This window comes from Molothrus aeneus, chromosome 9, assembly GCF_037042795.1.
Source record: "Molothrus aeneus isolate 106 chromosome 9, BPBGC_Maene_1.0, whole genome shotgun sequence".
Lineage (NCBI taxonomy): Eukaryota > Metazoa > Chordata > Aves > Passeriformes > Icteridae > Molothrus > Molothrus aeneus.
In genome coordinates, this window is record NC_089654.1 from 2,636,853 (window position 1) to 2,650,118 (window position 13,266).

The following is a 13,266-nucleotide window of genomic DNA, read 5'->3' on the forward strand; positions in this document are numbered from 1 at the left end:
TTATGTGGTTTCAAATGAACCATTTTCTTTTTTAATTATTTCATGTAAGAAATATTTATGGTTTATTTTGAATTCTTCCTAACCCCGTCACCTCCCAAAAATCTTTCTTCTTGGCTTAGTCTTTCTAAAAATGTAGGGAGTTAGTGAAGAAATAGCAATGACCAAACAACTGGGGATCAGACATTCTGCCAGGTTTCTACAGCTTGTGTCCCCTGTGCTGCTCAGACACGACACTACCCGTGGGAAAGGTTTGTTTTCCAAAGGGAAAAGGCAGCCAAAGGCCCTGATGTCAAATATTAATGAAGCACTAATTAGCTGCCAAGCACGTTTCCATATTAATGCCAAGGCCATGAAGTCAGACAGTGCTAAACTCACTACAGAGCACCCCTAGATGTCACAACAGTCCCAGAGTCCAGAAGAAAAGTGGGACACAGGAAAGCAGAGAGGAGAAGAGCTTCTGCCATGATTAAACCATAAAATTCAAGAGCTTTGGAAGCCCTGAGAGGGAATCCTGCCTCTGAGAGTTGTCAGGAAAAGATGTATATAACAAACATGATCCTGAAGATCTTTCATGCACCTGGGTGACCCTGATTATATGGGCTTTAAATGATTTTTATAGTAGGAATAAAGCAAAGAAAAAGGTCTTTGGGTTTTACTGAAAAGGGAAATTTTCATAATAAGAAAATTCATTCATAGGAATTTTCATTGTGTAAGAGTTAGGAGCAGCTCTTAATGTTTCAATGCCTTTGTGAAGGATTTTGCAAAATGGCTGCAATGATGTTACATAAATATTTAGAGGAGTGCCTGGTGCCGTTATGTCCATGGCTTGGGAAGCCTTTGCACTTTAGCAATTTATTTTATGGAAGTAGAAGTACTTTTGAGATCTGTTTGAGATAATAGGATAAGCTTTGCATATATTTGGCATGGCATTTTAATAAAAGCTCCAAACACAAGTCCTTGGGTTTACAGCTCCTGCCTGAAACTTTTATTGATGGAAATCAAGACATTTATAATGTTCTGTCACTTTTTCAGCCATCAGTCCCTTTCCATGGCTGTGTTTAGACAGGAAGATCTGAGGTTTTTAGTGATGTGAGGTAGAACAGAGGCTGGGAGAGCTGGGGATGGAGAAGAGAAGGCTCTGGGGGGATCCTAGAGCCCCTTCCAGTGTCTAAAGGGACTCCAGGAAAGCTGGAAAGGGACTTGGGACAATGGCCTGGCGTGACAGGACAAGAGGTGATGGTTTTAACCTGAAAGAGAGTAGTTTAGATGAGATTAGATACTGGGAATAAATTAATGTCTGTGTGGGTGGTGAGGCCCTGGCCCAGTTTGTCCAGAGTTTCCCCATCCCAGGAAGTGTCCAAGGACAGGTGGGACAGGGTTTGGGACAGTGGAACGTGTCTCTGGACATGGCAGGGGGTGGCATGAGGTGATCTTTACATCCCTTCAACCCAAACCAGGGTTCAAACCCAACTTGACCAGTGGTAAGGTCAAGCAGGATTTTTCCATTTGGAAAAATCACATTCTGGTTTGCTAGCTGGGCATTTTTTCCCCTTTTTCCATGTAAGTTTTCCACAAAGGGAAGATGCCTGTAATAGGAAACCCTCTGGAAGGAGGCTGCCTGAACAGGGGGGAACATCCCCTGTCCCCTATTCCAGTGGGATCTGTGCATCTCAAATCCCATAAGAGCTTTTTCCCAGTGAAGTGCCCTTAATGAAGGCTTGAAAAGCAGTGGAGAGGGGAATGACCTGTCCCTTTCCTCAGCATAAATCAATCCTTTGCATAAGCCTGCCTTTAATATAGGGATCCTGTAGCCTGGCTTCACAAATACCTTAAATCTTTCTCTTAAGTACTAATAATACTTAATAAAAGTTTTATGAGCAAGGTACATTTTAGAGTAAATTTTCATATCCATTTTCATTTTAAAAGAACATCAAGCAGCAAATGTATTCATGGCAGAACAAAGTAATTTAGGAGAGTCACAAAAATGGCCCTGGCCCTCTCTGAAATAGTAGGGGAGCGTTGATTTGGCAAAGTGACCAGTGGGGATGGGATTCCAAAACTTAATTCACCATGAAGGACTTGAGAGGGAAGAAATTCCCACTTGCCTGCTAAGATTATTCCTCTGCCTGCAGGGGTGAAGCAGAGCCTGGTTCATGAGGCTGCCCCAAATGTCCCTGGAGCTGGACTGCTCTTAGGGAATTCCTTAGGATCAGCATTAGCTGGGGCTGTCTAGATGGGGCTGTTAGGGGAGGAGATTTGAGGAATTGCCATCAGAACCAAGGCCTTGGGTGGGATTCATTGGCCAAAATCTTGCCATTAGTGCCATTTCAGGCAGCCAAGGGCAGCCTCCCTTTGCAGCTACTCCTCCAGGAGTGTGTCCCACCAGTGCAGGTGTTTTGGAAACTCCTGGCATGTAAAAGGCACCAGGCACCTTCCCTGAGTTACTGCCCTTCTGAGAATCCAAAAAAGTCTTTTTGTTACCAACCTCCTGCTGCCAGCACTCGACAGCAGCTGCTTTATTACACCTTAAAAGTTGTCCTGCTGTGCTCCTCACTTCACTTCTGAGCCCATCTGGCATCTGGTGTCTCTGTGGGACAAGGAACAGTTGGAAACCACTCACAAATTGTGTTCAGACCCACGGAACAGTTCCCAGAGGGAAGGGAACCTCTTTTTCCTCTTGCCTCACAAGCCAGGGCTGTCAGAGGGCTGGTTGTGCAGTGTTTGGCCAGAATGCAGCGTGCCAGTCCTTCCTCCCTGGGAGCTGGAGGCAGCCCTGGAAGCCCTCCCTGAGCTCCCATGGACCATCCCTGCTGGATCCCCTGGCTGGAGCCAGGCTGGCCAAGGAGGATGATGCTGGTGTGGTGGGCAGGGCTGGCTGGGAGGTGGGATGGGGATTGCCAGGCTGGTTTTTTAAAGATACGTAACAATTCATACATTTAGACTTGTTTGGCAGCAAAAGAAGGTTCATTTCCTCTGAATAACTGAATGTTGAGGTGGAAAAGTCTGAGGTTTTTTTGTCTTTAAAAGAACATCAAGGAGCTTTGTGTAGATCTAAATGGCCTTCACAAAGGACAGGTAGGGGTTTGTAGTGGACAGTTTTGCTGATGAAGCGTGAATCCAACTTTCAGCTTGTTGGCAAGGGCCCAGCAGGGCTCAGAGGACAGAAAATACTGCAGAATTTTGCATCTCTTGTGGCTATTAAAGTAACCAGGGACTTGGAGAAATGGGACTGGAAGGGGTTTCCAGAATGTGTCCCCTGCCCAGAAAAGCTTGAGGTTGTCTTTAAACCCAGCTGGAGAGTGTGTGCCTCACCTGTCCTGAGAAACCACCAGAAAATGGAGGTTTCACACCCTCCAAGGCAATTTGTTCTACTGCTTTAACTCTCCTTACAGCCAGAACATTTTCCCTTGTGCCTCACCTAAATCTCCTGTGCTGCAATTTCCTCCCATTAGGTCCTGCCACATTCCCTGTGGATGTGATGAGCACTTTATTACTTCAGCCTTTGAAACAGTTCTTTAGCTACCTGGGAGTGTTGTCATTACCTGAAGCTACATGTATCTGTTCAGTTTAATCCATCTCAGAGGAGAAATGTAACCTGAAGTTATCCCAATGTCAGGAGATTTAAAAAAGAAAAGAAAAGGAAAAAAAAAAAGAAAAAAAAAGGACAGGCCACAAGGAGGGAGGTATTTAACAGAAACCAGCTGCTCTGTGTTGAGCAAATAAAGTAAATAAAGCTTATGTATTCATGTTATATTTGCTCTGTGTTGAGCAAATAAAGTAAATAAAGCTTTTGTATTCATATTTTCTTTCCTCTTGAATTTAGATTGTAGAATCACTAGGAAATTTTTAGATGGATTTTTCAAGTACCCTTCCAAAAAAGAAATGTTTCAAAATGTGATGAGAGTTGAAAAATTATGTCTTTTGATGTGTGCAATAAGGGGTCATTACCAAAGACAAATTGTTTGTGTGGGTGTGCACTGCATCTCATGGAACAGAAAATGTCAAACCCTTGAGTGTGAGCCTTTCCAGAGAGGTTTAAATAACAGCATTAATGAAGGTGTGACCCCTCTCATCAGCTGCTGCCTTTGTCTCTTGCAGGAATCTCCTTTATGTGTATCCACAGAGCCTTAACTTCGCCAACCGGCAGGGATCTGCCAGGAACATCACAGTGAAAGTGCAGTTCATGTATGGAGAGGACCCCAGCAATGCCATGCCGGTGAGGGAGGCCCTGTGCTCCATGGGAAGGAGCACTTAAAACTCCTGTCAGGCTGTTCAAACCTCACTGAAATGCATTTCAAAAGGACGAGTTCAGGGGAATAGAAAATGGTATTTCAGAGCAAAGAGTGCAGTTGTGTAGAGTTTGCAAGGTGACAGTGGAGCAGATGGAATTTTAACATGAGATTATTGATTATAAAGGTGGTGAGGCCCTGACAGACATTGTCCAGAGAGATTCTCCATCCCTGGAAGTGTTCAAGGCCACATTGGATGGGACTTGGAGCGACCTGGGATAGTGGAAGCTGTCCCTGTCTCATTCCTGAGATGGGATTTAAATTCCCTTCCAGCCCAACCCATTCTGGGTTTCTGTGTTTGCAGCAGGCACTGCTCATGGTTGGAATAGAAGTTTTGCTTCCATGACAAAGGATTAAAGGTGACAGCTTTGTTCGGGGCCAGCAGTGATCCTCACTCAGAGAGGATCTGTGCAGGGGTGGTTCCACCCATCAGTTCTTCTGCCATGTTTGTGTCCGTGTGTCACTGGAGTTGTTGAAATTGTGCCTTTTCAGTGACTGAGTAAGTGCTGCCTGTAAGTGAAGGGGCAGGGAACAAGTTGTAATGGGTGCGCAGTAAATGGATCTCTAAATGTCTCTACAGGATTATGGAACAAATTCTTGGCACAGTTTTAAAGGGGGGTTCCTGTGGTTTTTTTTCCTCCTTTTGCAGGTCATCTTTGGCAAATCCAGCTGTCCTGAGTTTTCCAAGGAAGCATACACAGCTGTGGTGTATCACAACAGGTAAACACAGTGTGGAAGTGACTCACCAGTGACTGGTGTTAATTATTTAACAATCAGTGTCTGGACAGCACTCACAGAGACTGCAGTGCCAGTTGATGCTGTCCTTAGAGTTTTGTGACAACTGGGAGACAGAGTCTTTGTTTGCTGGGGGACAGATCAGCTTTGTGTGATCCTGAGCACGTAGCCCAGCTCAGCAGATGCTCCAAGTACAGCTCCAGTCAGCAGTCATGAAGATTTATGTTCCAAACTCACGGGTGCAGGTGCTCCCGTTGTTTTCTTGGAACCTTTTAGACATTAGGTACAAATTGGAGCTCCTTGATCTTGAGAATAATTCCATTGCAGCTGGGGTGAGGGGTGCTGAATCCAGCAGGAACATTTTCCTGGCTTTGCAGCTGTGCCAGGGAGAGCTGTTCCAGGGGAGATTGCTGTCCTGCAGGTCAGGCTTGTGGCAGTATCCACGTTGAGACAGGAGTTTATTGCTCATGCGGTTAAGAGTGCCTGTGTGAGGAGGAGGAAGTTGCTGCCCATTTTTTTTTGTGGATTAGAAGTTTTTCCAGTCTTTGGTGATCAGAAAGTGAGCTTTAATCCCTTGGGATTGCCCATACACTCCCTTCCCTGCAGATCCTTTAGCTCAAAGGGTTCAGTCTGGAGCACAAGGTAGCAAACCACTGTGGGTGACTCAGCTGAGGCTCTGCTCTCTGCACAGATCTCCTGATTTTCACGAGGAAATCAAGATTAAGCTTCCAGCCACTTTGACAGACCACCACCACCTACTTTTTACTTTCTACCACGTCAGTTGCCAACAAAAACAAAACACACCCCTGGAGACTCCAGTTGGCTACACCGTGAGTGTCTTTCCATCCTTGTATTTTTCAGGATTCATTCAAATGTATTTGCTGGCTCTTTGTTTAGCATCCCTGTGAGCTCGTATCCCATTGGAGAGCTTGGGCAATTGGCAAAAGTCAAAGAAAGCCTTAAGAAATGAGTGTTTTTGTTGTTTTCTTCTCTTTGCAGTGGATCCCCATGCTGCAGAACGGCCGGTTAAAGACGGGTCAGTTCTGCCTTCCTGTGTCATTGGAAAAGCCACCACAGGCTTACTCAGTGCTTTCTCCAGAGGTGAGCTGAGTTCTGCCTGCTGGAAACCAGCAGAATACATGTGAAAAAAAATGAGAGGATGTGCACACATATCTGTGTGTGTGCGTTTATTAATTCCTTAAATAGCGTTAAATTTACACAGAATTTTAGTGTTTGTGTGTGGCTATGTGCATGTGATCTGGCCAAAAGAAATGAAAATAAATTGAATTGTAATTAGCAGAGCCTAAACTCTGCTCTCTGTCACATCCTCTCTGATTCTTCCTCAACGTGCAGGTTCCTCTCCCTGGGATGAAGTGGGTGGACAACCACAAAGGGGTTTTCAATGTGGAAGTTGTTGCAGTGTCATCCCTCCACACTCAGGTGGGTGTTCAGAGCAGTCACTGGAATAAAATAATCTTCTGACAGTTGAAACACTGTCAGAGTTGATGCTGTGTATGGCAATCCCTTGTAGTGAAATTACAATCTCGTTTTCAGTTCTGAGCCAGCACACCTGTTTTTCCACATTCTGCTGTGAGTATATTTGAGAAGTTCTGCTTAAAAAGATGAGTGGTTTGGCCTTAATTCACAGGGGGGTGAATGGCCAACGGTGTTTTCAGCCTGTTGTGTTTGATACAACAGCTCTAACACAGCCCAGGCAAATTATGTTTTCTTGTTCTTGTTTTCTTGTTCTTGTTTTCTTGTTCTTCTCTTTCCCCTCCTCCTCTTTTGTTTCCTCCCTGTATTTTCCCTCTGTCTGCCTTTGATCTGAATATAAGGATGACAATCACTTTGTTTAATCATTTGAGCTTTTGTTTTATTAATTCCCACTGTGTCATTTGGATGGGGTGTGTGTATTTTATTTGTGCTGTAAGTAGTAATGTGATTTTAGTGCATTTTTGTCTGGTTTGTCTAAGAATACACAATCTGTGGGTCCTCTAGTTTTGCCTTGATAACTTTGAAACTAGAATTAGAATTAGAATTAAATATGGACATATCTCTCAAAGATGTTCAGTTTCTGCTAATTTTAAATGGCCAGATAGAAAAATGAGAGTGAGAGCCCATCCCTGAGACACAAATCCATAGAAAATGAAGATATTTGGGGGATTCTTGCTGATTATTGGCTTTTTGCTTGTTGTAGGACCCTTACCTCGACAAGTTCTTTGCACTTGTCCATGCTCTGGATGAGCACATGTTCCCTGTGCGAATAGGAGACATGAGAATTATGGAGAACAACTTGGAAAATGAACTGAAGAGCAGCATTTCAGCTTTAAATTCCTCTCAACTGGAGCCGGTAGTGCGATTTCTTCATCTCCTGCTTGACAAACTGATCCTTCTGGTAGTAAGACCTCCTGTCATTGCAGGCCAAATAGGTATTTTATTTAAGTTTTATAGAGAATTACATAGCTGAAAGTTTGACACTTCCAATTTTATCATATTTATGTAGAAGTAAAAAAGTCCATTTTTATGCTTTATTTTAGTGCCACTAATATACCAAGTGTCTCCCAAATAAAACATGCTGGCATCCAGATCTGGGGTAATATACACAGGAGCAATATTTAATATTTAATAGAATGCCTCTAAGAAGAACTGGGAATTTGGTGTCCAAATTGAGCCACCAGAAAAAAGAGCCTGATTTTCCTGGATGCTCAGCATGTTTTTAGCACTGGAGCTTGTTAAGCTGTCTCCATCCTGACAGAAAATAGGGATTTCAGCCTTATTGGTCACCTTGGAAAATCTGGAAGCAGGTGAAGTAGGAAATTACAGATGCTGCATGTTCCTGTTGTGGATCTGATACTGCCAGACAGAGTGAATAATCCTTTCTTTTGCTCCTGTGAAGGGCTAAGCTCTGGCAGTACAAAAAAATCTCAAGTTTAAGTCAGGATTAAATCCTTACTGTTTAAAGTAGCAGTTTTTGCCGATTTTCTTTTGTAGGAAACCTGAGTTTGGACATGGTGGAATATAAGGATCTAAGACTGCTTTAAAAATAAATACTTTTAAAAGTATTTTCTTAGCTGTATCATTTATTTATTTATTTAATCTTTCTGGAAAAGAATTTATCTGCATTTTTATTTTATATTTTAACGTTCTTTCACTCTTTCAGTGTTCTGAATTGGTTTAGTTGGTTTGTATGGAATATTATGGACATTAGTGACTGGATTTATTTAAAATAAGATTTTCATTCTCTAGCTACTGTCCTCTTCATCCTTAATTTTTCGAGTGTGTAGTTTTTTGTGCTCATTTTCCGAGCAGCTTTTTTCTCTCAACAAAATGAAATTGTTCATTTGATACAGTTTGTATTTTGGCTAAGGCTTAAATAGAGGAAATAATTAACTGAGAAAAGCATGATAAATATCCAAAGGGTATTATCCATCAATTTAACAAAGACTTACTTTTGTTACCATTGCAGTTGATGACCAAAGCTGGGCTGGTTCCAGAAATGGAGCCTAAGCTCATTAAGTTTATTATTAATAAAAGTGGCAGCTGATCACTGGAGCGGCTGTCCTGCTCTCAGGCTGGTCAGACCTGGTTCAAACTCCATGCTCAGTTTGGGATGAGGAAAGCTTGCTGGGCTCTGAGAAGCTCCACCATTTACCCTGCAGGAGGTGGATGAACAGCACATTTAGGATTTCCCCTGGGTCCTGCTGCAGTCTAAACCAAACTCCTCCCTTTTTGCTTTCAGTGAACCTGGGCCAAGCATCTTTTGAGGCGATGGCATCGATCATAAACAGACTTCACAAGAACCTGGATGGCAACCAGGACCAGCATGGCAGGAACAGCCTGCTTGCTTCCTATATTTATTATGTTTTTCGTCTGCCCAACACCTACCCCAACTCACCATCACCAGGTAGCTCTTTTGCTTTTTCATTTTATTTCAAGTTTGGTAAAAGATGGCAGAAGCCACTTGCTGGCAGGTGCTCCTGAGCTCCAGCTGTGTGGCTGCTTCCCTACAGGGCTCTGTTATTAATTTGCCAGTGTAGCCACTTTAAGATGAGTTTAATTGATGTTATTCAGAAATTTAATCATTTGATGATTATTAAAAAGTGTCACTGTTGAAGGATCGTGAATTATGGCAAAAAACTGGGTTTTAGGGTTTTTTCTATGAGACAGGGGTGATGCACTCCTGGCCTGTCATGTTTCCCAATCTCCTTCACAAGAACTTTTATACTTTAGTCCAGTTCCAGCAAAAGTTTAAACACTGGCTGGAGGGAATAGGTATCCAAAGGGTATTATTAATCAATTAAACAAAGACTTGCAATTGATGACCAAAGTTGGGCTGATTCCAGAAATAGAGCCTAAAGTCATTGAATTTATTATTTATATAATATTTTACATATTTTAATGTATTTATATATATATATATACATACATACATACATATATATTACATGGTTTTATTTCTATGTATACCTATAAAATATAGACATTATATATTTAAGGCAGGAGTGCAAAATACTCTAAAACATGTGTCTGGATGCAGGAGGGAAATAAATTAATCCTAGCTGAAAGCAAGGGATGGGAAAGAGGTGGTGTGAGTGACAGCAATAGAAAACCAGGTTTTGGAAAGAATGTTCATGCACAGAGTGGGGAAGCTCTGAGAGGTGTTGGGAAGGTTTTGTACCTAAAACTGTTCCCACCTTGGGTGGGTTTTGAGCGTGAAAACTGTTCCCACCTTGGGTGGGTTTTGAGGTTAGGAAAACATCTCGTTAGCTAAAGACAATCCCACAGGGAGCCTTGTGCTTCCCTGTGGCTAAAACAGCTTTTAATTCCCATGCTGGAGTGACTGGGCAGGGCTGGGTGTCCAGAGGGGGTCTGGGTGATAAAGGATGGCCAGAGTGACCAGACTGGGGAGGCCTGGGTGTCCTGAAGGGGTCTGGGTGATGAATGGCTGGACAGGGCTGGCTGTCCTGAGGGAGCCTGGGTGATGGAGGATGGCCAGAGTGACCAGGCAGGAGAGGGCCTGGGTGTCCTGAGGGGGTCTGGGTGAGGGATGGCCACACTGACCGGGCAGGGCTGGGTGTCCTGAGGGTGAGGGATGGCCAGACTGATCAGGCAGGGGAGACCTGGGTGTCCCAAGGGGCTCTGGGTGATAAAGGATGGCTGGACTGACCAGGCAGGGCTGAGTGTCCTGAGAGTGAGGGGTGGCTGTACTGACCAGGCAGGGCTGTCCTGAGGGCTCTGGGTGAGGGCTGACCAGGCAGGGCTGGGTGTCCTGAGGGGCTGTGGGTGAGGGATGGCCACACTGACCAGGCAGGAGAGGCCTTACTGTCCTGAGGGGCTCTGGGTGAGGGCTGACCGGACAGGGCTGGGTGTCCTGAGGGCTCTGTGTGAGGGGTGGCCAGGCTGACCGGACAGGGCTGGGTGTTCTGAGGGCTCTGTGTGAGGGGTGGCCAGGCTGACCGGACAGGGCTGGGTGTTCTGAGGGGCTCTGGGTGAGGAGTGGCCAGGCTGACCAGGCAGGAGAGGCCTTACTGTCCTGAGGGGCTCTGTGTGAGGGGTGGCCAGGCTGACCGGACAGGGCTGGGTTCTGAGGGGCTCTGTGTGAGGGATGGCCAGGCTGACCAGGCAGGGCTGGGTGTCCTGAGGGCTCTGTGTGAGGGGTGGCCGCACTGACCAGACAGGAGAGGCCTTACTGTCCTGAGGGGCTCTGTGTGAAGGGTGGCCACATTGACCAGGCAGGGCTGGGTGTCCTGAGGGCTCTGTGTGAAGGGTGGCTGCACTGACCGGACAGGGCTGGGTGTCCTGAGGGCTCTGTGTGAGGGGTGGCCGCACTGACCGGGTGTCCCCGCAGGTCCCAGCGGCCTGGGCGGGTCGGTGCACTACGCCACCATGGCCAGGTCGGCCGTGCGCCCCGCCAGCCTCAACCTGAACCGCTCGCGCAGCCTCAGCAACAGCAACCCCGACATCTCCGGCACCCCCACCTCGCCCGACGACGAGGTGCGCTCCATCATCGGCACCAAGGTACGGCTGTCCTGTCCTATCCTCTCCTGCCGGGGACCCCCCAGAGCCCCAGCACCTCCCAGTCCTTCCTGAGTACCAGGGAGGCGCTTGGGGGTGTCCCAGCCCCTCCTCAGCCCTCTCCCAGCTGTTGCTGTTGGCACACAGGAATGCCGCTCCTTGGAAATGTCTCTGACTTTTGGAGCCATCCTGGAGTGCTGCTTCCACAGGTGTGGGGGCTGAGGGCAGGAGTCCTTCTGGATTTGTCTCCCCCTCACTTTTTGCATGGCCAGCAGCCAAATCCTGAGCCCAGCTCTGTTGTGTCTCCCCAGACCTTGCATCCTCTTACCCCACTCTTCCTCCCAACCCCAAACCCCCTCCTCTGCTCTGCATTCAGCTGCTCAGGTTTCTCTACTCCTCATGTCCATAGCGGGTGTATTCCTGCACACAGCAGGAATATTCCTACTCCCCGTGTGGCCCAGAGAGGATTTGGGATGCTGGTGAGAGGCACAGTCTGGCCTGCTGAGCACAGGGGCACTGACTCCCACACTGGCTGCCCACCCCAGAAAGTGACATTCCAGTGTGGGTGCAGAGCATCCAGCATGGTTGTACTCTGGCTCTTGAGTAAAGAGTAAATTCAGTAAATTTCAGTAAATCCATCTCCTCCTGCTGACTTCTAACTACACAGAACCACCACAGTCCCAATCTGAGCCCTTCATTTTGTGCCTAAAATAGGTGGGATGAGCCAGGACAAAGCAGTGTTGGTAATTCCCTCCCTTGAGAGGGGTGCCCGAGCTGCTTTGGGGTTTTCTCGTTTCTTTTTTTTTATTCTTCAAACTGTGATAACTTCACCAGGGTGAGACTTTTTCCCACCATGGCCTTTCACTCTTCCAACATAGGTGAATTCCTGAGCCCTTCCAGGGACCTGTTAAATTCCTTTGGAAGTTTAGGGAGCAAGGTTGTTACCAAAGCCGCCACCCTGACCACACAGGCTTGACGTGGCTGATGCTGGGTTTTATTAGAGCAAGAAAAACACAGTTTGAGGAAGAGGTTACCAATTTTAAATGAATAACATCATTTGCTGACCAAATAAGAGGCTGAAGAATTGTGGGTAGGCAAATGATTATTTCTTACATCAAAGTCTGGACTTAGAGGTCTTTTAAAGAAATATTTTAAAGACCACTTCAGTATCTTGCTAATTAAACAAGCCTGACCTTTTGTGAAATGCCACAGGCACTGATGTGCATATGGAATTTACCCAGGCTATCAGAAGTTTAACGTGTGCTGGCCTGGTGAATAATGTCACAGTACAAAATGAAGAGAGATTTCTTCCAGAGGTGTACTCCAGGCCTTAAAGGAAAACCTGTTCTGTGGATAATTGCTGAGGGAAAAGTTTCCTTTAGGGTAGTCTGAGCATCAGGAATTAACCTCAGTCTGGCTATAGAGACTTTTGGTTGAATGTAATTATTTCTGTTTATCAATATCAATAGACAAAAATAAGACACTTCTTGGGATGCTGACATGAGTAAAAGGGTGCAAAAATCCCTGTTGTTTCTCCAAGTAATGGCTTAAGGAATAGATAGATTCTAATTTGAAGGGTAGGTTTCCTATCACAGGAAGTTTTCTGCTTTAAAACAACTCCAATTGTGGGGTTTTTTGTTGTTTGAGGGAGGTCTTCAAAGTCCAGTCTAGCGTTATTTTTTATTCTAATGTAAGGTATTTAGAGGTGTGGTATAAGTAAGTCTCCTTTATCTCCTCTTACTTCATTTTGAAAACTCTGTACAGGATTTGGAAGATTTCTGTTTGTTGTCACAGCAGAGGAGGTCTTAGGTCTGTCACTTGTTTTGCCATCATTTGTGAATTGAAACCATGTAAATTTTATTCCCTACTAAAGAAAATACATTAAATGTCCAAAAAGACATGTTTATAGTGATCCTGGAATGCTGGAGATGTGCTGGGAAAAACCCAGAAGGCGTTTGTGGGGTTTCATTGCTCTGCCAGTGATTTTCCCAGGTGTGGGTTATGTTCCTGCACAGACCCAGATGCAGGTTGAGCCCCAGGGGCAGCACAGAATTTAACAACAGCTTTGTGAACTTTGGAGTGACTCTGCCAAGCAATAAGAAGCTCTTGTACTCCTTCTGTTTTCTGAAGAGGAAAGAATCCTTCCCTTTTTAGATTTTTGCAAAATGACTTTTGCTTCTGCAAACACAGTGTGTTTAATTGTTATCCTCAGAAGCAGAACGACAAG

The 13,266-nt window shown here is 45.3% G+C and overlaps 1 protein-coding gene across 14 annotated transcripts in view; it reads left to right on the forward strand.

Annotated features, from left to right (window-relative positions):
• DOCK7 (dedicator of cytokinesis 7) overlaps positions 1 to 13,266 on the forward strand; it is a 97,024-nt gene that overhangs the window by 49,362 nt on the left and 34,396 nt on the right. For all 14 annotated transcript variants that reach the window (XM_066555355.1, XM_066555341.1, XM_066555343.1 and 11 more), the window contains exons 15-22: positions 4,099 to 4,216; positions 4,939 to 5,009; positions 5,716 to 5,854; positions 6,024 to 6,125; positions 6,378 to 6,464; positions 7,222 to 7,453; positions 8,764 to 8,928; positions 10,873 to 11,042. In XM_066555355.1, coding sequence (XP_066411452.1) covers positions 4,099 to 4,216; positions 4,939 to 5,009; positions 5,716 to 5,854; positions 6,024 to 6,125; positions 6,378 to 6,464; positions 7,222 to 7,453; positions 8,764 to 8,928; positions 10,873 to 11,042 — 1,084 coding nt within the window. The remainder of the gene's footprint in view (positions 1 to 4,098; positions 4,217 to 4,938; positions 5,010 to 5,715; positions 5,855 to 6,023; positions 6,126 to 6,377; positions 6,465 to 7,221; positions 7,454 to 8,763; positions 8,929 to 10,872; positions 11,043 to 13,266) is intronic.